Source organism: Saimiri boliviensis, chromosome 18, assembly GCF_048565385.1.
Source record: "Saimiri boliviensis isolate mSaiBol1 chromosome 18, mSaiBol1.pri, whole genome shotgun sequence".
Classification (NCBI taxonomy): Eukaryota; Metazoa; Chordata; class Mammalia; order Primates; family Cebidae; genus Saimiri; species Saimiri boliviensis.
In genome coordinates this window covers 5798952-5823854 of record NC_133466.1, presented here as the reverse complement: position 1 = coordinate 5823854, position 24903 = coordinate 5798952, and the positions used below count along the sequence as shown (strand labels likewise).

Genomic DNA, 24903 nt, shown 5'->3' with positions numbered 1-24903 from the left:
TTTCTGTCTTGTACTTGTTTGTTTTTGGTAATGACATTTCTACCCACTTGATTTTATAATGATTTTTAAAAGGAAATCCATGGACAAGCCAGCTTGCAAATTATAAATTGCATGACCAAAGGCTTTGTAAAGAACACATCTGAGACCATGTATTGGGGTTTTCCACAGGAAAATCAACAGGGTGGCAAGGTGGGTGCTAAAGGCAGATGCCTACTCATCTGCTAGGTTGCCCAGAGCCCATACCAATGGATGTGAGAGAAGAATGTGACTCATGCCTCCAACACAAGGGGCCCTGGGCATGCTGTCAACAGGCTGGACTTTTATCATCCTCTTCAACCATGTTACCATAATAGCAAAATGTTAAACCCAGCTATATCACACCAATGGTCCTCTTTTGCTTTGATTTTAAACAGGTATGTATGGAGACAGTTGAAAAGTGGAAGCTCCCAAAGACCTACGTATTTAAACTAGGTAAAAATGAAACATTTCTTCTCTCTTACTTTTAACTGTGAGGTACATGGACTTGCTGACGTCTGCGCCCACATCGTTGCTGACCTTGCAGAGGTAGTAGCCACTGTCTTCTTCCACAACATGCTTGATCAGCAACGACCCATTGCTGAGAACTTGGATTCGACCATTTAGGGCAATTGGCTGGAACTGGGGAACCCCAGCACCTGAGACAGAAAAAGAGGAGCAATGATGTGAACCTGAGTAAGTATGGGAAGACAATGAGTTCAAGGACACCCAGACTCAAAAAGAGAAGCACCAGACACTTCACACTCATCACATAAGGCAGTCACAGGATATACCAAGCTTTTCTTTCTTTCCTTCAACATTAAAATTCTTTCTTAGAGACAAAGTATTTATTTAAAATGACAGTATTTCAGACTCTGAGATAAAAACTAACAGAGCTTACAGAGAGTTTCTACATAAAAAGCCAAATTTGATGAGTGTTAAGTAGCTGATAAATTATTCAAAGAAATCACAGTAGAACAACCACAGAAGCAGACAACTCTCACGGTGCTAAATAAATTCCTTGTGTTCCCAGGGACTTAATATGAATGTAAACAAGGAGTGCTCCAGGGACATGGCATTTGAAGTCTTTGCTCACTGCACATGTCTGATGCTACAAAGAGAATAGGAATATTACAGGTTTCTCTCTAAGTGTGGTTATATTCCAGTCTAGAAACATAATACACTGTTAATATCATTTAATGTTATTTAAGTAAGTACATCAGATTATTGCAGAAAGACAGCACAGAATTAAAACACCACTCTCCTTAGAGTGCTTACATGCAGGGAGGGAATGGCATGGATATGATATACTATTATAATGCCTGCGATGTGATTCATAGGAAGGATTGATATACAACTGTGTTAAAAAAAAAAAAGGATTTTAGAAATAATGAAACAGACTATTAAGGTCCTAGAAGAGTTCTGGGAAGATGGTGATTTGGATGAACCTGCCATGCTGCCTGCTTCTGGCCTGGGGGAGTTGGATTTGCTAGGAAAATATGATTCAGGCTTTGAAAGATTCTTCCAGGGCATTTTTCTTCTCTGGCCTAAGTGTCTGGGGACTTCCTGGAGGAAGCTCAGAGTTTGGACCAAGGATGTGCCCTAGGGAGAAGTTGCCAGCTCCCTGGTCCATGATCCTGCATGGGAGCTGAACACGTCAGCTGTCTCCACAGGCCTCAGGCAGGAAACTTCAGACTTTGCATCTGAGGACAGGAGAAGAGGAGACACTTCCTCTCACTGTCTCCACACCCTCATGACAGCTTGCACATTGGTCTCACTAGAGCTCACAATGGCAAAAACTGTGACTGTGCCTTCTTTTCCCATGTTTCTGATTTAGATTTCTCAGAAGCTGGCCTCTAGCCCCAGCAAAGAGATGAGAGAAACTGATAATGGAACCTTTCACACTGAATAAAGAGATCAAGTAGAATCCCTACAACAGGTGGTTCCCATCGCAATAGAACTACTAGAGGGGACATATTACAGCTTGATTTTTTATTTTTATTTATTTATTTATTTTTGATATGGAGTCTCACTCTCTCACCCAGGCTGGATCTCAGTTCACTGCAACATCTGCCTCCTGGGTTCAAACAATGCTCCTGCCTCACCCTCCTGAGTAGCTGGGATTACAGGTGCCTGCCACCACACTTGGTTAATTTTTGTATTTTTAGTAGAGATGGAGTTTGGCCATGTTGACCAGTTGGTCTCGAACTCTTGACCTCAGGTGATCCACCTGCCTCAGCCTCCTAAAGTGCTGTGATTAGAGACGTGAGCCACCTCACCTGCCCAATTTTTTGAAAAACAAATTTCACTTTTGATAAAAACGTAGAAAGCACAAAAGAATTGCACTTCCATTTAACAACAGAAAAAGAACATTAATCTACAAAATCTACTTTCATTTGAAAGAATCAGAAAATTAAAGTCATAAGCAAATAGGTAAACTTACATGCAAAGAATTAAAAGTCCTGAAGAGATATGGGCTACATAAACTAATTCACCTTTGGCACAGTAAGGAAGGAAGAGGTTATGTGCATAAAATCAGATGAGAAGAACTGGAAATAACCATAAATTATCTCAGCCTCTACTTTTCTTTTTAAATACAATGGCTAGAATTCAATAAGAAGTTATGAGACACACACCAAAAAAGCAATAAAAGGAAAACTGTCAGAAAAACAGTCAACGGAACCATATCAAGAGACGCTGAAACAATTGGACAGAGATTTTACAGTAAGTATAAGTATGCATGAACAGAAAGAGAAACTCAGACAAAATATTAAAGGTATAAGGAAGAGTCAGGCAAATAAAATGATAGAAACAACAAATATATTATTAGATATGAATAATTTCTAAAGGGGCTTATCAGAGACTGGACACAGCAGAGAAAAACAACTGGATCAATAGATATCCAACTTGAAATGAAAGAAGCAGACGTGTAAAAGATACAGAAGAGATTATCCTAGAGTTTTGGAACAACATTAAATATTCTAACATTTAGTAATTATAGTCTCAGGACAATAGAAAAAGCAGAAGAAAAAATATTTAAAACATAGACGACCTTAATACTATCAATTTGACTTAATTGATATTTATAGAATTTTACATCCAACAATAGCAGAGTACATATTAGATTTGAGTGCCCAGGAAACAATCATTACAGTGGATTGAGTGTTTATGAATCCCCTAAATTTGTATGTAGAAATCTTAATGTCCAATGGAATGGCATTAGGAGATGGAGTCTTTCGGCCCTGATTAAGTCATGAGGGTGGGGACTCATGAATGGGATTAGTGCCCTTATAAAAGGAATCCTAATTTTCATTCCACCATATGAGGATTCAAAGAGAAAACTATAGTCTGTAACCTGGAAGAGGGCTCTCACCAGAACCTGGCCACACTGGCACCCTAATCTCATGCCTTCAGCCTCCAAAACTAAGAGAAATAAATTGTTGTGTAAGTCACTAAGTCTATAGTAATTTGTTACATAACAGTCTAAACATTCTAAGACAGTGATTAAAAGAGAAAACATTGTGATTGTGGGTCATAATGCAAATTTCAACAAATGCAATATGAAGAAAAATTATAAAGTAGGTTCTATTTCCACAGCAAAATTAAAAATTGAAATCAATAATCAGAATATATCTGAAAAAATTTTCAAATATTTGAAAATTGAAAAATACACATTTGAATAACTTTATAGGTAAAGAAGAAATCACCAGAGAAATTAGAAACAAATATTTTGAGTTGAATAAAATTGAAAGAGCAGCATATTAAATTTGTGAGATGCAGCTAAAGGAAATGCTTAGGCAAAGTTTGTACCATTAAATTCCAGCACTAGAAAACAAAAATCATAAGTCAATTAGCTTTACGTCCATCTTAAGGCGTTATTACTAAAAGAGGAAATACAATCTAAAGTGTAAAGAAGGAAGGTAACAATAAAGGGAAAAATTGAAATTACTTAAATACAAAACAGAAGAACAATAGAGAAAATCAGTAAGTCAAAAGCTGGTTCTTTGAAAAGAACCTTATAATAAATAGACCTCTAGCTGGATTGATCAAAAATAAAAAAAGAGGAGAGACATACATAAGCTACAATAAAAGATGACATTACTACAGCTCTTACTTACATTAAAAGGATAATAGAAAAATATTAAGTATAACTTTGTGCCAATACATTTGATAACTTGGATTCAAGAGATAAATTGTCTTTTAGAAACTAGCAAAGATTAATTGAGAAAAAATAGATAACCTCAGCAGTCCTATATCTATTAAATAAATTAAATTTGTGGTTAAAAAAAATTCTGCAAAGAACATTCAAAGCTCAAATTGCTTCACTAGTGAATTCAATTTAACATTTAAAAAAGAAATAATACCAGTTTTACACAAACTCTTTTGGAAAATACAACAGGAGGGAAACTTTACAAATGATGTTATGAGGCTAGCATCATTCTGATACCAAAATCAGACGAACATCTTACCAAAAAGCAGAACTACAGGCCAAATCCACAATGACCATAGATATAAAAATCCTTAACCGAATATTACTAAATGAGACTTTTCAACACATGAAATAATACATCATGTCCAAGTGAAGTTTACTCCAGTAATGCCAAATTGGTCAAAATTTAGTCAATGAAAATCACCATATCAACAAACCAAAAAGGAATATGATATGATCATTTCAATTGACATGACAGAAGAAAAGACTCTTTATAGAATTTAACATCTATTCTTGATATGATATTACAGAACACTAGGACTAGAGTGAAATAATAAGATAAAAGGTGTCTGTGACTAACTTACAGTTTACATCATACTTAATTGTGAAAGGCTGAGTTATTTTCCACTAAAGATCAAGAAAAAGACAAAGATTTCTGGTCTCACTCTTTTTATTTAACATTGTTTTGGAGACGTAAAGAACAATGAAATAAGAAAATGAAATTCAATGAATATAGATTGATAAAGAAGAGGATAACTGTCTTTACTGACAGATAACATTATTTTCTACATAGATAATCAAAAAGAATAGACAAAAAAGTTGCTATAACTATAAAATGAGTTTAGCAAAGTCATAAGATATGACATCAATATACAAAAATTAATGTCAATTTTATTTAGGTATAGCAGTAATAAGCAATTGGGAATAAAGATTAAGAAGAAAATATATTTGTACAAAAACCATAAAACATTTAGAATAGATTTAACAAAATATGTGTAAGACCAGACCATTGAAAGTTGTAAGAGTTGTGAGAACTAAAGAAGACTTAATTAGAGCGTTATACCATGTTCATGAATTAAAAATGCTTAAAATTTTCAGGAAGAAATTGTTAATCTTTTTCTGTAAAGGCCAGATAATAAATATTTTAAACTTAGCAGATGATACAGTTTCTGTCACAAATACTCATCTCTGCCACTGAATCATGAACATACCAGTATTTCATTATCTCTTTATAAAGTCAGGGATACAAACACAACAGTATTTTATTATTCCTTCAATATGTTGCTTTCCTCACTACCAGCTAATGAATATTTTATAAAATGAGACTAAAAGGACAACCATTTTTATCCCTAAACCCTCTCCTTCCTTGGAAATAAATTATCGAAATGTACAAAATTCAGAATTATACCAGCAACTTGTATAACGTAGAGAATTTAAAACTTAATTCATATGAGAAATTTATGTGGCCAAAAAAACATGTGAAAAAAGCTTATCATCACTGGTCATTAGAGAAATGCAAATCAAATCCACAGTGAAATACCATCTCACACCAGTTAGAATGACAATCATTAAAAAGTCAGGAAACAACAGATGCTGGAGAGGATGTGGAGAAATTGGAACACTTTTACATTGTTGGTGGAGTGTAAATTAGTTTGACCATTGTGGAAGACAGTGTGGAGATTCCCCAAGGATCTAGAACCAGAAGTACCATTTGGCTCAGCAATCCCATTACTAGGTATATACCCAAAGGATTAGAAATCATTCTGCTATGAAGACATACATGTGTATGTTTATTGCAGCACTATCACAAGAGCAAAGACTTGGAACCAATGTAAATGTCCATCAATGACAGACTGGATAAAGAAAATGTGGCAAATCTACAACATGGAATATTATATGGTCATAAAAAGGATGAGTTCATTTTCTTTGCAAGGACATGGATGAAGCTTGAAACCACCATTTTCAGCAAACTAACACAGGAACAGAAAACCAAATACGGCATGTTCTCACTCGTAAGTGGGAGTTGAACAATGAGAACACATGGACACAGGGAGGGGAACATCACATACTGGGGCCTATCAGGGAGTGGGGGACAAGGGGAGGGAGAGTATTAGGACAAATACTTAATGCATACAGGGCTTAAAACCTAGATTTTTTTTTTGATGGGTGCAGCAAACCACTATGGCACATGTATACTTATGTAACGAACCTGCACATTTGGCATATGTATCTCAGAACTTAAAGAATAAAAAAAAAGAAAAAGAAAAAAACCCTTAATTCATATGAAAGTTCACAGAAGATTCTGGCACCTTTTTTTTGAGACAGGGTCTTGCTCTATTGCCCATGTTGGAGGACAGGGGCACCGTCATAGCTCACTGTGGCTTCCAACTCCTAGTTTCAAGCAATCCTCCCACTTCAGCCCCCCAAGTAGCTGGCACTACAATACAGGCACATACCACCACACCCTGATAAGTCTTTAAAATTTTTTGGTAAAGATGTGTTCTCATTATGTTTCCCAGACTGGTCTGTCACTCTTGACCTCAACTGATCCTCCTACCTTAGCCTCCCAAAGTGTTGGGATTACAGGAATGAGCATATTGTGTTTGGCTTCAAATGCTTGAGAAAAAAATAAATACATCAGTATTGGAGTGGTTGATTTTGAAAAATAATGAAAGCTATTCACTAGTTTACTTATTGGGATTTAAAGCATGAGAATTTTGGATTAGGGAATCTGAATTTTTTTTGTCAAAAATTTAAACAGTAAAAAAGTAAATGCCCTCTGAGGGATTATGGCCTTTCTAATATTTTCTGAGAGACTGTTTGTTATGATTTCCTTTCTTTTGCATTTGCTGAGGAGTGATTTATTGCCAATTTTGTGGTCAATTTTAGAGTAGGTGTGATGTAGTGCTGAGAAAAATGTATATTCTGCGGATTTGGGGTGGAGAGTTCTGTAAATGTCTATTAGGTTTGCTTGTTCCAGGTCTGAGTTCAAGTCCCGGATATCCTTGTTAATATTCTGTTTGGTTGATCTGTCTAATATTGACAATGGGGTGTTAAAGTCTCCCACTATTATTATGTGGGAGTCTAAGTCTCTTTGTAAGTCATTAAGAACTTGCCTTATGCATCTGGGTGCTCCTGTATTGGGTGTGTATATATTTAGGATTGTTAGCTCTTCTTGTTGCAGGGATCCTTTTACCATTATATAATGTCCTTCTTTGTCTCTTTTGATCTTTGTTGCTTTAAAGTCTATTTTATCAGAGATGAGAATTGCAACTCCTGCTTTTTTTGCTCTCCATTTTCTTGGTAGATCTTCCTCCATCCCTTTATTTTGAGCCTTTGTGTATCCTTGCATGTAAGATGGGTTTCCTGGATACAGCACACTGATGGGTTTTGGCTTTTTATTTGCCAGTCTGTATCTTTTGATTGGGACATTTAGTTCATTTACATTTAGGGACAGTATTGTTATGTTTGAATTTGATACTGCCATTTTGATGCTAGCTGGCTGTTTTCTAATATTTTCTAAACATAAAATAATGTATCCCTTGTTTTTATGCAAATGGACTTTAATGTTTAATTATCGAGCACCTGCACTGTGACAAATACTGGGTCATGAGCTATGGCTGAAAAGATCATGACTCTCAGTTCTTTTTCTCCTTCCCTCTCTCCCTCCACCTCAGTCCAAACTCTGGGGAATTCCAGCTGCCCTGTTGTGAGCTTCTCTGTGGAGAGGCTCCCACAGGAAGAAACTGAGGGTGGTCTCTAGTCAACAGTTTGAGAAAATAAAGCTTTTCAATCATCACAGGAGTAAGCTTGGGAATAGACCCTCCCACAGCTAAGCTTTGAAATGACTGCGTCTCAGCTGCAGTGTTAGGAAGACCATGAACCAGAGGTCTCAGCTAAGCCACACGTACATTCCAGACCTACAGAAATGGGAAACTGTTAAATGTATATGATCTTAAGCCATTAATTGGGGTAATTTGTTACACAGCAATAGATTCCTAACATATGTGAAAAATTAGGCAGATTACATAATCTTTCAGCTTCTTAACTTGTAAAATGGAAATAATAATAGAACCTTCATCATAGGATGATAAAAGCATTAAAGTTCTTGAACTGTGGTATGGCTTATAGTAAGAAAACAACACTGTTACACTTTTTAACATTCTGTTTTAAATTATTTAATACTTTTAAGATTATTTTCCCATCCCACAAGAACATGAATCATGTTGCAGTGAGTGTCAGCTTTTATTTAAGTGCTTAAATTTGTTACCCACACTGAAAATCTGTAAAGGCTATTGATGTCTTTCTCAAAGTTGACTGTAACTTGAGAGTAGATTCAGTCTAATACACACAACCTGAAAACTCAATCAAATATAGGATTGAAAAAATGTAACCATAAGATAGGTAATCTAAAAATTTCAAATTATATAAAACTGTATTTTAAAAGAAATTGAAAATCAAATAAAATGCTGGTATGGTTTGAAAAAGTTACATGAATGTCCATGTCAACAACACGATTCTTTTCCTTTCCTTAAATAATTTTCACTACAAAAATGCTTGTGATCATTGAAACATTTATATTAAAGAATCACAACATAAAACTTAACTACATTGCTAAGTTTTCTCAATTAAATAGCAGAAAAGGATGACCTGTTAACTCCTATCTGGGCTGAGATAAGCCTCTTTATTACTAAAGGGTTCTAGTGAAGACAGAAATAAAGTTTAAAATGCATTTAAGAAAATATTAAATCTTTTCTTTATCAGAAAAATGAACCTAAGTTGAAGGGTTATTGCATCTAAAGATCTAATCGTGCTTACTAAACGGAATTGATAGTGAACACACTGCCAACTGATTCATCTACTATGAGGACTAGTTTCCAAGGCTTAGCATTTGTTTACTTTAAGGGAAGTGGACTTTGCCAGGGTTTGATAGAATTATCTGTTGGTCATCTACTTTAGATTCATCTTTATTCTAAAGAGTAAAATTTAACCCACTGCATCAATACGTAAAATCCTGTAATCTTCTTAGCAGAAAGCAAGCACTTTACGTAATTACCTAGAAGAAACAATGCAGCAACCAGGAGTCATTAATTAAAATACTGTCAATTTTCTGTGGCTTGCAGGGGTCAAGTGGGGACAATTTCAAAGCTCTGTTACATGAAAATAAAATGTTAAAGCATTCTGTAAGGCACACACTGAACTGCTAGTTATATTAATGCTGGGTCACCTTTCTTATTTATTGCAAAGATATGCCTAGCTATGTTCCCAGGGACTGAGGGTATGGGACAGTGGAAAATGAATGGCTGATTGTCACCAAGTGAGCCCACTTTGATGGCAGCAGCAAATAAGAAAATTGCTTCATGTTTTTTTCTTCCACTGTTAAGTCTTTGCTGATCTGTAGAGAAGACATTTGGCTAAGAGTCGAAAGGATTGGGTTCTCATGCTCTCTGAAACTGCCTGTGCCTTAGAACAAGTGGCTTACTTTCTCTGCTTCCTTAATTTCAACATATATGAATGAGGAGAGGAATCCATTTACATATGATGTAGGATTGTTGAGCACATAAAGTGAAACAAGATTGTATGAATGTGGGTATAAATGCCTGCATGCAAGGACCATGAGAGCTTGGTCAATGAGCTCATCCAGAGAGGTTGCCTAGTATGGTGGAATAAAACTGGAGTCACAGGACCATGGGAAGGAGGTCTCTTTAGGCTCTCTGGTTTGCACACCAGTAGTCAGCCTGTAAGCTGTTCTTTCTTCTCACCAAGAAACCAAAAACACAATCCCTTTCATCCTTGTGGAGAAAGTGGTGCTTTCCTCAAGAATGAATTTGTTTTTCTTCTTGAGGAAGAGGGGTTTCCTTCTCTGAGAATAGTTGGGGGATTGCAGGAAGTCACTGGGTAAAAAGAGAGGTGGCAATGGAAAGAGAAGAGAGAAAGCATTAATAGCAAGAGCAGTCACACCCAAATAAGGTTTAGCAGCTGAAATAGAATGCTTATTCAGTGAAGGAGTGCTAGAGAGTTCTGTTACAAAGAAGAATACAGAAGTAGACGGAGGCACAGCCTTGAGACACTACTGGCTTGATTCCAGGCTGGAGAGCATTTCCAATCCCTGAGAAAGAAACTTCCACTGCTGTGCAGGTAATATTTATGCCATTGAAAGTTTGTACTGGCCAGCCATGGTACCTCATGCCTGTAATCCCAGCACATTGGGAGGCCAAGGCAGGCAGATCACCCGAAGTCAGGAGTTCAAGACAAGCCTGTCCAAATTGGTGAAGTCCCATCTTTACAAAAATACAAAAACATAGCCAGGTGTGATGGCGGGTGCCTGTAATACTAGCTACTTGGTAGGCTGAGGCAGGAGAATCACTTGAACCTGGGAGACAGAGGTTGTAGTGAGCTGAGATTGTACCACTGCACTCCAGCCTGGGTGACAGAGCAACATTCCATCTCAAATAAAAAAATAAGGAAAACAAGAAAGTGTGTGTCACATGTCGGATGTTGATCTTTAGCACTACCACTTTCCCTCTAAACTCTGCCCTAAATTGTAGGGTTTGAAAGCCTGAAAACTACATTCCCTGGCTCCTCTGTTACTAGATTCTGGTTTACATTTTACCAGTGAGAGGCACTTAAAAACGATTTGGAACGTGCAAGGGTGGAAAAGCCATTATTTTGCTTTAGAAGCAGCAAATTGACAGATGGGTCAACCCCAAACATCAGGTTTATGGCTGGCTGTGGAAGAACTTCTACAAATCACTGGTTGAGCACTAGAGGCAGCTGTTAGCAGTGATGGGAGGAGCATCTCATGGTTCCCACATTTCTCAAGTGCTTAAAGGGCCGCTCAGTTTGTCCATTGCTTCAAAAGATTTTGCATGCCCTCTGATTCCGTTTTTTAAATCCGTTCTTGATAATACACCACACCCTAACTGAGGCAGCATCCAGATTACTTCTTTTGCAAATTTGCACATAACTGTATTTACTGTGCAATCCACTTATCTTTCCTTAACTCCTTCATTTCTATGTTGAAGAAGTCTATGCGATAAAAACAATGGAAATTTCATGGTCTAGATCACCGTCTAGTCAGGATTTGTTAAAACTTGGTAGTCCACTAGCACTTCAATGTCTAATTCTGTAACTAATAGGTAATTATGTAACTAATATGAAAGAATCCTTTTTTTTTTTAAAAAATCAGCTAATATGTACTGACTAGTTGCTATGTGCCAGGAGCCATAATAAATACTTTCTAGGAGTCATCTAGAAATCTTCACATTTATCCCCTTATCTTCACATTTATCCCCTCATTTTCTCTGTTTCAGATGCAAGGATACTGTGGTTCAGGTGGGGTAGGTAACTGACATGCAGTCATGCAGCCAGACAGTATTGTGTTGCAGCTGGGCTTTGAGCTCAGAGTCCAGTCTCCTGATGATTTCTACTCCTCCTCCTAGATTCCTACTCCACGTATTTTTCTAAAATCAAGTCCAACTTTAATGAAGCTTTGTATATAAACAATAGAATTTCATATTTAAAGATGGAGGCTTAAACTAGCATTTCTTCTTCTCTTCTTGGGAACAACAGGAAAGCAAATGAGTGAGAGAAGCCTAGAAAAACACAACCTCTATTTCCTATGAAATTAGAAAATAGCTAAACTTCCAACCACAGAGCGGGTAAATGGGAAACCCACAGGGTAATTGAGCAGAAGAGCATGCAGGAGGACGAGGGAATCAGGGCCACCACTGTGAACTTCAGCAAGCCCCAGCAGAGTGGGTCACAGATGAGGGCAAAGCCTCCATCAGTGGAAATGGTGTGCACGGGCTGGGTGCAGGTGGGTGCCTCCCCAGGCCTGATGTGGATTAGAATCTTAGAAGTAGGGTTAGCTGAGGGATCAGGCATTTGCACAAAACAATCTTTTTTTCTGGGGACACGGATTTTCTTCAAATGTAAGTACAGTAGTTCCCCCTAATCCATCGTTTCACTTTCCATGGTTTAAGCTACCTGAGGTCAACTACAGTCTGAAAATACGTGAGGATAACCTCATAAGATATTTTGAGAGAGCGAGCGAGCACATTCACATAGCTTTTATTACAGTACATTGTAATAATAATTTTATCCTAGTACTAATAATTTGTGTTAATCTCTTACTGTGCCTGACTTATAAATTAAACTTTATCATAGGTATACATTTATAGGAAAGAACATAATATATGTAGGGTCTGGTGCTCTCAATGGTTCAGTCATCCACTGGGGGGCTTTAGACTAGTGTATTTAATACTGTATTGTATCTAGCAAAGATACAATAAGAAAAATAGAAGAAAGAAACAGAAGAAGAAACCAGGTATCAAGACTTAGATGAAGACCGTGAATAAAACAGTCACTTGTCTATAGAGCCATGGCTAAAGAGGGTGAACTGTGAGCTGGCAGAGCTGGAGAAAGAAGGAGAAAAAGTATAAACTCAGACCAGTGAAGGGAGAACTGGAGTGGGCACAAAGAAGAACAGACCCTGCTGGGGAGAAGACATGGAGGATAGATTAAAAAAATATCGAACAAGTTAAAATGGAAATAAATGAGTTAAAAAAAAAAACAGAGAGAAAATGACAGTTACAGAGGACAGGTGATGATCTGATGGAATCACAGTTGGTGACCCTGAAGAAGAAAATGAAAGCAGGGAAGAGAACAAATACTTAGAGATACAATTCATGGGAAAAAAAATTTTTAAAGATGACCTGAATCTACATATTAAATAGGTGCACCACATCTATGGGAAAATTGACCCCAAATAGAAAACATCAAAATACAGGCTGTAAATTTACCAGACTTTGGGCCAGGCGCAGTGGCTCATGCCTGTAATCCCAGCACTTTGGGAGGCTGAGGCTGGCAGATTACAAGCTCAGGAGTTCAAGACCAGCTTGGCCAACATGGTAAAATCCTGTCTCTACTAAAAATACAACAATTAGCTGGGCATGGTGGTGCACACCTGTAGTCCCAGCTGCTCGGGAGGCTGAGGCAGAAGAATCGCTTGAACCTGGGAGGCGGAGGTTGCAGTGAGCCAAGATCAAGCCACTGCACTCTAGCCTGGGTAACAGAACAAGACTCCATCTCAAAAAAAAAAATTAGCTAGACTTCAAAGTCAGCTCTTTGGTGCAGACAAGCAAAAAATGAAGTTCCTTCTACAGGGAAATCAGGAAGCCTGTGCTCCCTCCAAGGAGATAGTGTGAGCCACCAATATCCCACCAGATACTCTGTCCTTTGGGTATAAAAAGGTGAGGAACAAACCACTGCAAACCAGAAAGAGGATGAAATATTCCTCACTATGGCCAAATGACTCGTACTGAGCACACAATCAATCAAACAGAACTGTGATGATTGGAGAAGTTGGGGCACACATGCAGAATAGAACATAGAGGGTCTGAGCCCCGACAATGTAGAAAATGTTCACCCAAAAAGCAGAATATTTAGAAAAGTATCATTGCTTATACTGGAAATTGACAGCTGTGTCCGCAAAGAGACGAGCCTAAAACCCTGATCTTATCCCAGCCCCGGATCTGCCCTCCTGGAGGCGTCCTATCTGTCACTGGTACTTCCATCTTCCTCATTGCCTGGGGTTTCCCCACTTTCTGTCACACCCATAATAAGTCCGTCACTCAAAGACATTCAGAATCCAACTAGTTGTCCCTCCTCCACTGCTGTCACCCTGGTCCCAGACACATCCTAGCCAAAGCCTCTGAACAGCTCTCCAGCTGAAATCACTGTCCTCCACGCAGTCCTCTTTCAACACAGAATGACAGTGTGATCCTTTTAAAGCATGAGGCAGATCATACCATCTCTCTCCAATTACTCAGCTAGCCTCCTAACTTCTGGCTTCAGCACGGTAGCAGCTGAAGAGAGCGCATCACCAGTCTCACCATCACAACTTTCATGCTCACCATGCCCACATCCCTCCTGGGCAGAGGCAGGTCCTTGCAATGATTGATGGGGACCCAGGGCAGGAGTCTCCTCTCCTGGGACCTCCTTTCACTAACTCTGCCACAGCTGCAGCATCCTCCTTGTTGCTGTTGGATCATTCCGAGTGACACCCTCCCCACCCCCCACTTCCACCCCAACTTGAGTACTAGCTGGCCCCTCACCTTCAGTTGTCCCTCTGAGGGCTGGAGGATGGCATTCATCTGTCTTTCAAGTCTCTCCTCAGACCTCACTTACTCCTGGGGTGTGCTGATGATGCTATTTTAAATGCAAACTACTCCCCATTTTCCCCAGTGTCACCCTCAGGCACGCTCTGATGCTTCTTGGTGGGCATTCCCATGACCAAGTATCCCTGGAGGTCAAAGGGCAGCCAGAGAGAGCAAAGGAGGCCCAGGCCAGGTCCCAGGCTGGTGTGTCATCTATTCTCCTGCATTTGCAGTCTCTCTTTGCTCCTTGTCAGGTAACAGGGAGATGGCCCCGGTCCTCAGGACGACTGCAACTATTTTCTCTCCACTGTAAGTGACATCCGTGGGATAACGGCATTAAGCTGTGGACCTCTGTGAGTACGGGTAACATCTACCTCAGAATGAAGCCCTGATTTTTTTTTAAATCTCTTTTAGACAAGAGGCCTCATTTGTTCATGTAAAAAACAAAACTGAGAAAGAGAATTGAATGTCTTAGACTTTGTGTAGCTAGACCCAAGGTCAAAAATGTAATGACATTATTTTTTAGCAAAGATTGTTTCATTTCTGCAATAACTATCTTTAAACTGCAGTGATTTACCCTGGAATTCTGCCTTCCCTGAATTAAATTGTTGCATCTTTCAAGGAAACAAACTGAGTCCATTTTGTTTATACAGTTTCGTCATTTATAAGGGAGCTGCACTTCAGCTCTTAGTGATCATTTCAATGAAAGAAAACATGTTCCATAAGCCAGGCTAAATTTATCTTAATAGATTTATTACTTGCATAATTAAAATAACACTATACATTGCTTCTCTATCAGATTGGAAAATGTAAAAAAAAAGCCTAATATTCATATTATTTTGGTTATAAGTGACAGATACTACTGCAAACTGAGGTGGGATATGTAAATGAATAAAATGCTGGCAAATCATCAATACATATTGAAAGTTATAAAAATTATTTAATTTTGAGACAGGACCTCTACTTATAGAAATTTATCCCCCGGGAAAAATGAACACATATACAAAGATAAAAGTGGTAGAAGTCATTACGATATTTTTCTAAGAGAAAAACTGGCAAAACCCCCAAAATATGACATTCAACAATAGTGTTGAAGATATCTAGTTGGCAAGCATTCAACTCTCCCTCTGACTTAGGAAAATAACACGCATTATGTCCATGATGGCTTACAGACCCTTTATAGCCAGGGGCGACCTGGCTAGTGATCCAGGGAGGTGCTGGCAAAATTCTTCTATGATGCACATTCTGGAAAGGAGCTTAGAGGGAAGTGACCCAAGTGGGAGGGGCAGCCATCTCTCTTTGCTCTTCCTCCTCCAGGGAAATGTGAAAGGAAGATGACACTATAGCGTGGTGGCCATCACTTGAGAATGAGGAATGCTGCTAGGAGAGGCGGAACTCTTCCTAACACTTAAGGAGTTTGGGTGCCTGCTGATTTAGCCAAGCCAACAAACTAGTCCTGAGCTGTCTACATCCAGAGTCCTCTTATGAGAAAAATAAACTCTTGGAAATTTAAGTGGATAAACTCAATCTTAACTAAAGTAATTAGATGTAATTATTGATGTGCTAAGATAAACATCACACAGACATTAAAATGTCATATTAACTACCATGTTGTTGTTATGGCAAGACATACATAGCATATTGTTAACTGAAGAAAGAAGATTATAAGCCAGCAACAATTGTCTGATCGAAAACTTAAAAAATGTGTAATGTGTGTCTATGGTATACAATTGCTTGGATACAGGACTGAGAGGCTAGAGACAAAAAAATGTTTGCAGCAATTGTCTTTGGTTATGTTTGAGTGATGTTATTTTGGGGGTATTTAACTTTTTCAAAAATTGCAATTTCTAATTTTTTTTCTTTGATGACTTGATATTGCATATGAAATTTGAAGACAAAAAAGCTACTACTACAACTTAATTTTTAAATTAGTGGTAAGAAGGGATAAATGTCAGTAATATCCAAGACAGAGAAAGCATTATTTAATCTATGTAGAAATACTTCCAAATAAAAAGATATAGAGATAAGTGAGCAAGTAACATGAATAAGAAATTTCCCAACGGAGAAGTAGAAGTGGTCAGTTAACATAAGATAAAACATATCATGCAACTTTTACAATCTAAGTATGCAAATTAAAGTGAGAAGGCATTTTCAACCATCAGGTTGTAAAGACTATTTTTTTTTTTTTTAAAGATTTTATCTAGTTGGTGAGGATGCTGGGCCACATACACCCATCCACACTGTTGGTGGCCTAAGCGCCCTTAGGCAGTACAGAGTAAGAGCCTTCTATATGGCTAGTGCCATTTCACTTCGGTTACACTTATGCATGTTGAATTAACATACAGGAGTGTTCATTTGCTGCAGTATTTATGGAAGTGAAAATTTTAAACACCCACAGGGAGAAAGAGAGAACACCTGTATAATGACAAGCATTAAAAATGATGTCGAAGAAGGCAAATGTCATGGAAAATGTCCATAATATCAAATACGCATCTTGATAGAAACTAAATTTATGCTGCTTATCTGTATCCATGTAATAATGTACGATGGAGCTTCAAATATGGCAGGAAATAAAAAGTCATGGGGGCAGAGACTCCAAATAACAGGCTTTTATTTTTGAAGAAGTCCTTTTCACATGGACAGTGGATGTGGTGTGTGACAGGGGAGTTGCCCCAGGGATTTTTTAAAATTTAGTTGTTTTCCCAGTCAGTGTCTAGCACTCTGTTCGCCCCTTCTTTACCTTCCTTTTCAAAAGATAGATAGCAGGAGGGTTGCAACAAAGGTACCATTTGTTTTTCCTTTGGTCATTGTTTTTTTCATAGTGAGAAAATGCAGCATGCTATTTATTTTATTTTATTTTATTTTAGAGGTGTTTTGTTCTTGTTGCCCAGGCTGGATTGCAATGGTGGGATCTCAGCTCACTGCAACCTCCACCTCCTGGGTTCAAGCAATTCTCCTGCTTCAACCTCCCAAGTAGCTGGGATTACAAGCATGCAGCATCATGCCTGGCTAATTTTGTATCTTTAGTAGAGACAGGGCTTCTTCTTTTTGGCCAGACTGGTCTAGAACTCCTGACCTCAGGTGATCCACCTGTCTTGGCCTCCCAAAGTGCTGGAATTATAGGCATGAGCCACCATGCCTGGCCTCAGCATGCTATTTTTAAAAGAAACATCTAGAGTATAAACCATGGTTAAGTCAATGCAAAAACAAATACCTCACAATAATTAAACTTAGATGCTATGCTTTAGACTGTTGGATAAAAAGATCGTGACTGACTGATTATTTGATCTCACTAATACATATTTGGCCCTCAACTTTTTTGTGTTAATAAATACACTACTGAATTCAAGTGTCTAAATGAGAAGAGAAAGACAACTTCCAATATGTTTGCAAGTACTGTTAAGAAAGCTTTCTGAAGAAGCTAATCAAATGAACAGAAATTATTTTTCCAAAGTCTAAAATGATTCCACTTTTCATTTCCATGTTATACATTTCTTCTTGTGGAATGTTCATAATGTTACCTAAAACCCAGGAGCTACTGCTCTGCATTAGAAGAGGAAACATGATTAGGAGTAGAAGCAGGGACATAAGACCCTCACAATAGGACATTGGTTGGACATGTTTGTTTTAAAAAAGAGCATACCAAGGGGATGATGTGCAATGTGTATATTCTAAGGTAATCAAGGGAATAAAACAATCGATGACATTATCTTTAACTTTCTAAGCCCATTCATATATCTAAATACTGGGTAAATAATTTCCCAGCCATCCGTAGTTCTCACAATTTAAAGTCACATCTCTTCATGTACAAGTGTGCAGTGGTCAGACCATGGTTATGTAATACAGGTGGGCAAGGTAGGACTTCCTAAGCGCTGAAACAACCTACATGAATAACCTTCCATCCCTTTGAGGTCTTTCCAAGGGCACATTATGTGGAACAGACCCAGTGTCGGTCTGAATAAAAACACCTAGGTAGACGACTAGCAATGCCTATGAGACAATGATAGGCTTGGTGGAAACAGATACGTATCTACTTGCAAGAAACTTCTCTGGAAATCTAGAGATGCTCATCTAATCATTTAGAACATAGCATTTGTTTTGCAGGTAACAAGATCAAGTAACTCCATACCTTTAGAGAATTTCCACACGATGGTAGGTACAGGGTAACCCTCAGCAGAACAATTGAGGATGACAGCTTTGCCGTAAATCCCGTCCTGGTCCCGTGGCTGAACCACAAATTTGGGAGGAACTGAAGACAGAGAAATATCATCAATAATTTTGACCAAAAACTGATTAAAGGTGTGATTTTAAGAAACTGAATCATTTTAATGAACGTTAAAATATGAATACTGTTCTACATACATGGGACAATAAAAACACGATTGGCAGTTTGGGACAAATTAAGGCGGTAATCTCACTGCTGAAACATTTTCTGATTCATATCAATGAGCTGTTGTCGCAGGTGAAAGCCCTTTGCACTAGGAAAAACTGGCCTCCAGGGAGGAAGTTTGATGAAACCAAAGGAAGGGAACGTGTTGCTTTTGATTGTGTTATCAAAAATATACAGGAATTTACTCAATGGAAAATTGAATCAGAATCACCATTTAAAGAACAGATCAAATATATATTTGTGCATCAAATAGTAATTATCAAAGACATGTATTCATTTTGGGTGTGAACTGGTCAAAGCATTTGATGTTGATTTTTCCTCTAAGAGGAGACAAAGGGAGAAATGATAGTCACCCCCTACAGGCAATAAAGCATACAACGTGGGACTGAACTTTTCCCAAAATTCTGGTGAGGACACATAGTTATGCCTGATGTCAGCACCATGGCAGGCCCAAGGGGGACTATGGAGAACCGTTGTAGTGAGGTACCATAAAGGTTTTCTAGTACACCTCTAATAAATAAGATATCAAGTGACTGCTTATCTGGTGAATGTTGTGAGATGCTGAAGATACTCATCCCTACCTAAAACATTAACATGACTTAACTTAAAACACATCTGCCAGCCAGGTGCAGTGGCTCATGCTTGTAATCCCAGCACTTTGGGAGACCGAGGTATATGGATCACGAGGTCACGAGTTCGAGACCAGCCTGGCCAATATGATGAAACCCTATCTGTACTAAAAATATAAAAAAATTAGCCAGGTGTGGTGGCGGACACCTGTAGTCCCAGCTACTCGGAAGGCTGAGGCAGGAGAATTGCTTGAACCCAGAAGGCGAAGGTTGTGGTGAGCCAAGATCGCGCCACTGCACTCCAGTGTGGGTGATGGAATTCCATCTTTCTCACCACCCCCCCCATACACACACACACACACACACACACACTATATATATATATATATATATATATATATATATATATATATATATATATATAGTGCATAAGCATATTATTTGAGATAAGCCATTAGGATTTTAACAGGCATCATATCTCTTAGAAAGAAGACAGGCATTCTCCTAGGAAAGGTAGCATCTGAAGTATTCTAATCCCCAAATCTTTCCCAGCAGATAAGCAATTCATTACAGGGTAGACTTTCAATGAGGCAGTCATAAACAATGTGAGAGGTGAGGAATTACCTACACCATATAGTAAACACTTGGAAATTCCTGGTAAGGCTAATCTTGTCAGCCTTGCAAGAACCAGAATTCCTAATTTTAAGACATAAATGTGGGTCTATGTGCTAGAGGTAGATAAGAACTCCAGCCACCACATACCATGGGCTAAGAAGATGGTTAGGGCCTACATTAGCAAGGAGCTTAGAAACATGTTAAAATGATCTGAGCCAAGGTGGCGGCCACGTTGGCCATAAAATAACAAAGGAGGCGGGTGGATCACGAGGTCAAGAGATCGAGACCATCCTGGTCAACATGGTGAAACCCCGTCTCTACTAAAAATACAAAAAATTAGCTGGGCATGGTGGCAGGTGCCTGTAATCCCAGCTACCGAGGAGGCTGAGGCAGGAGAATTGCCTGAACCCAGGAGGCGGAGGTTGCGGTGAGCCAAGATCGTGCCATTGCACTCCAGCCTGGGTAACAAGAGTGAAACTCCGTCTCAAAAAAAACAAACAAAAACAAACAAACAAACAAAAAAAAAACAAAGGAGGAGGGAAAATGTCAAGATAAAAGAAGCAGCTAGAGATGCAATTCACTGCAGTGTTTCTGGAGAAAACATTGCTTTTAATTTTCTAGCCTTGCTTTCTATAGAAAGATTTACAAATGAAAAAGCACCAGAAAATAATGGTTACTAGCATAAAGCCAAGTGTTAAGCACATTGGACTGATGTCCATCTCTGCTATTTCCTGTTGGGCAATTTTGTTCAAACTATAAAATGGCTCTTTGTCTCAATTTTCTTATCTGAATATTGGAGAAAATTATGGAACTCATCTTTAAGGATTTTTATGAAGATCAAATAAATTAAGATTAGAAAAATTCTCAGAATGGTGGAGATATTAAGTGCTGTAGGAGTGTTGGTTAAATTAGCAAATGCAGGTATGTTTAGTTTTGACATATTCTTAATTCTTATTTTCCTTGCTTATTAAAGAGAGAATCTCCCAGTGCTCCCCTCTCCTGCTTCTCAGGGAGCTGTCTTTAATCTTCTCCACAACTTACTCAACACACCTCCTGAGCTATTTCACCCATTCTCATCACGCTGATTGCCTTTATCTTCCTTTGGTATGTAGAGCGCCATATCCCCCATCACTAGCTTTTATCACAGGTACTTCTAACTCAAGCTTCCAAAATGGTAGCTGTTCCTGTCCACCATCCATTAAGGTCCTCAAGAAAGAAACGGAATTTCCTTTCATATCATCTTCTTTTCTCTTTTTATCGGGTACTGATGATTATTTCTTGAAAACATATCCTCAAATTCTCTTCATCTCCACTGCCACACCCCAGTCACAGAAAGTAGTCTGGTTACGTGGGAAAGGGCCGCAGCCCCTCCGTCCACTCGACTTCAGCACCTCTGTGGTGGACAGCTCCACCTCTGCACACGTTGCCAGGACGCTGCACTAAGGGCATGGGTCCCTTTCTTTGCTGTCTCAGGCCTTCTCTGAAGCCATGATCCTTTAGCCACCTAACTGGTGCAAGCCTGACATGTGAAAAACAATTGTCCATCACCGAGGGACAGGAGTCAGGGTATAAATTCTCTGCCTCTGACTCTCTTTCCTCCAATCCAGTGGGGCAATTATGAAGCCTGCACTATGCCCGCACTTCTCAAATATTAGAGGGCATTAGAATCACCTGAAGACCTGATTAAACCACACATTGCTGAACGTTGTCTCCAGTGATTCTGACTTAGTAGGTCTGGGGTGGAATCCAAGATTCTGCCTTTCTAATGAGCTCCTGGGCGATGCTGAGGCTGCTGGTACAGAGACCACACTTCAAGAACCATTGTTCTATGTGATTCCTTAGAGGGCTTCCAGTAGGAATGAGCTCCAGTTGCCCATAGCAGCAACCAGCTCATTAAAGCAACTTTTATTGATTTTTTTCTCCCTTTCTGATTTTATTCTTTCCATTCTGGGATCCAGGAACAACATCCCTAATAAATAACCTGCCAGCCAATTCTGAACCTCACACTCTACTTTCAAGGGAACCCAACCTAGGACAAGGACGATAGTATCTCTTATTGGAATTTCTTAGCCTCCAACTGTTCTATGTGCCACCAACTGTCCCACTTGAATTCATTCTTCACATAGTGACCTAAAGGATCTGAGACACAAATTGGACGATGTAACTTCCTTGTTTAAAAGCATCCCATATTCCCATTGCCCTTTGGTATAATCCATACTCTTGGGATATTTTAAAGAATTTTTATGACTTGAGCCCCTGGTTTCCAGTTACATTTTGTGACATTGTCTTCTTGTAGGCTTTGGCTCAACCATTCTAAAGTGCTCTCTGTTATCCAGTCCCCAAGACTGTTCTTGCTGCTGGGTCTTCACACAGACTTCTTCATATCTTTGTTTAATAAGTTCCCACTCACTATTTGCATCCTAGCTTAGAACTCACTTAGTCAGGTACCCTTTTTCTGATGCTGTGGATAAGATTAAGTACTGAACCCTTAATTACTTACCATAACCTTTATTACACTCATTTGGTATTGCTGTTTTATTGCCTGTCTCACATACTAGGCTGTACATGCTGTGAGAACAAGAACCATTCCTTTCTCACAGACCATTGTATCCCAGCCCATAGCACAGACCTGGAGTACAGAAAGCACTCTGCAACCATTTGTTGAAAACACACGTGAATAAATGAATGTGATTATTTCAGTTTTATAGACTAGCGAAATGGAGCATGACTAAGTTAATAACTCAAATCAGGGTGACCCCAAAACCCAAGGTATTCTACTAGAATGAACCCAATGGAAGTGCCATCTGAGGGACAGCAGAAGACAGCTCCATAGGAGGACTCTGTCCAACAAGAAACAGAACCTGAGATGGAAGGATGTGAAGCTTTTGGGACTGTTGCCATTTGGGCCAAAACTTATGTTAGAACATAATGACCACCAATACTCTATATTGCCTGGGTGTATAATTCTCCAAAGTTGTTGGTTTCCTTTTTTAAAGATGACATTTTGATTTCCTTTTATTAGTATAACACATTATTTGGTAAGCCTGCTTGCCAATATAGTTGGTTTTCCAATAGAGCATAATATGGTTTGGCAGTCTCCCCACCAAAATCTCATCTTCAATTGTAGCTCCCACAATTCCCATGTGTTGTGGGAGAGATCCAGTGGGACGTAATTTAATCATGGGGGTGGATCTTTCCTGTACTGTTCTCATGATAGTAAATAAGTCTCGTAAGATCTGATGGTTTTATAAAGGGGATTTCCCCTGCATAAGCTCTCTCTTGCTTGCCACCATGTAAGACATGGCTTTCACCTGTCAGCCACGTGGAACTATGAGTCTATTAATCCTCTTTTTCTTTATAAATTAGCCAGTCTTGGCTATGTCTTTATCAGTAACATGAAAATGGACTAATACAGAGTGGTTTTTCCAGTGGGGAGAAAGAATGATCAAAGAGATGAATAGGTTCAACTACATAATTATATCACATCTCCAAGAGGCAATATGGCTAATCTTGCCAAACATTTCTCTGAATCATAATTATGTACACATAACCCACACTCCTGTCTCCTTCAAAACAGCAATTTGATATATATTCTAAAACACCAAAATCTTGTCATAAGATCCCCGTAGGCTGAGGGTATCTGAAGTTTCAAACGGGTTTCTTTGAGGAAGTTTATTCCTGGTATTGCCTAAAATGAGGGTTGTTTAAAATACAGTGGTCTTTGGTTTGATCTGTTTATTTTGTATGTGTGTATATGGGGGATTATTTCTGTTGTTTTATTTTTAAAGAAAGAATACTATAGTTATAATAAGACAGTCACTTTTCTAGTTTTAACATAGTCCAGTATTTTATGTTTGGAAGTCATGGCTTCTAGGTTGCCATATATTTCCAAAGAATGAATTTAGGTTTCCCTAGCTGTAAACCTGGGCAGAAATCTAGTTTTAATGAAGGTAAGGGAACTGAAAGCCATTTGGTAGAGGTGGAAGGGGGTGCATGGACAAATACCACCATTCTCTACTTGATGACATTTAGTTGAAATAGGACTTGGCCTAAGTCTAGGTCAGATTTAATTTACAACACTGAAAATTAAATATATTGGTTTCCCATCACTCTGAAAATAGATGGTCTGGCCCCTGCTTATCTCTCTGCCTTGAACTTTCGGTCCTTTCTTACTGAACAGGAGGCACCTTGGGCCTCTTGCTATGCTGTGAACACACAAAACTCATTCCAGACTCAGTCTTCAGATTTGTTGGCCTCTCTGCTTGGAACTCACTTCCTACAATTCTCTGGGATATACGCCTTCACTTTAGTCAAGTCTCTGCCCAAAGATCTCTCCAGAAAGCCTTCTCCTGCCCAGCCTACCTAAAATACTATTTTCATCCCCTTCTTTCTCAATCCATGTACCACACGTTTACTTTTCACAGTACTTGTGGATATCCAACACTGTTCATTATCTCTTCCCGCCACTTATGGGGCAGAGACTTGGTGTCTTTATTTTGACCACCATGTTATCTTCGGCAGTCATAACAACACGTGATAAAATAGATGTTTAACAAATATTTTGTGTAAGAATGAATGAAGTAAAATCACAGCATGACAATGATATCAAAAATTGGATCAATAGATAGCAATAAAATAGCAACCTTTTATAGTTTTCATTTCTCCTGTCAATGGTGGGCCTTTTAGGCATGTGTTTGTTTCTCTATGTGGCAGTTCACCATTAAAAGCCAGAAACCATGGACCCATCACAGGATGTGAAAAAGTGTGAGAAAATAGCTCTCCTTTAGAACCACAGATAGAAACTGTTGTGATGGTGCTTTCCTGTGGGTGGTGCACAGACCACAACAGGAAGCAAAGGGCAGGAGTGCTCTGTCATTAAGCCTAATGCTTCATTTCTAATGACCTCATCAATGCCAAGGTCACTCCACTGAGCAGGCTATCAGG

General features: G+C 38.8%; 1 protein-coding gene across 2 annotated transcripts in view; it reads right to left on the bottom strand.

Moving 5' to 3' along the window:
* The window catches only part of DSCAM (DS cell adhesion molecule), a 746447-nt gene that overhangs the window by 235208 nt on the left and 486336 nt on the right, over positions 1-24903 (bottom strand). For both annotated transcript variants that reach the window (XM_074389246.1, XM_074389247.1), the window contains exons 10-11: positions 18515-18634; positions 501-674 (exon numbers count right to left, since the gene is read on the bottom strand). In XM_074389246.1, coding sequence (XP_074245347.1) covers positions 501-674; positions 18515-18634 — 294 coding nt within the window. The remainder of the gene's footprint in view (positions 1-500; positions 675-18514; positions 18635-24903) is intronic.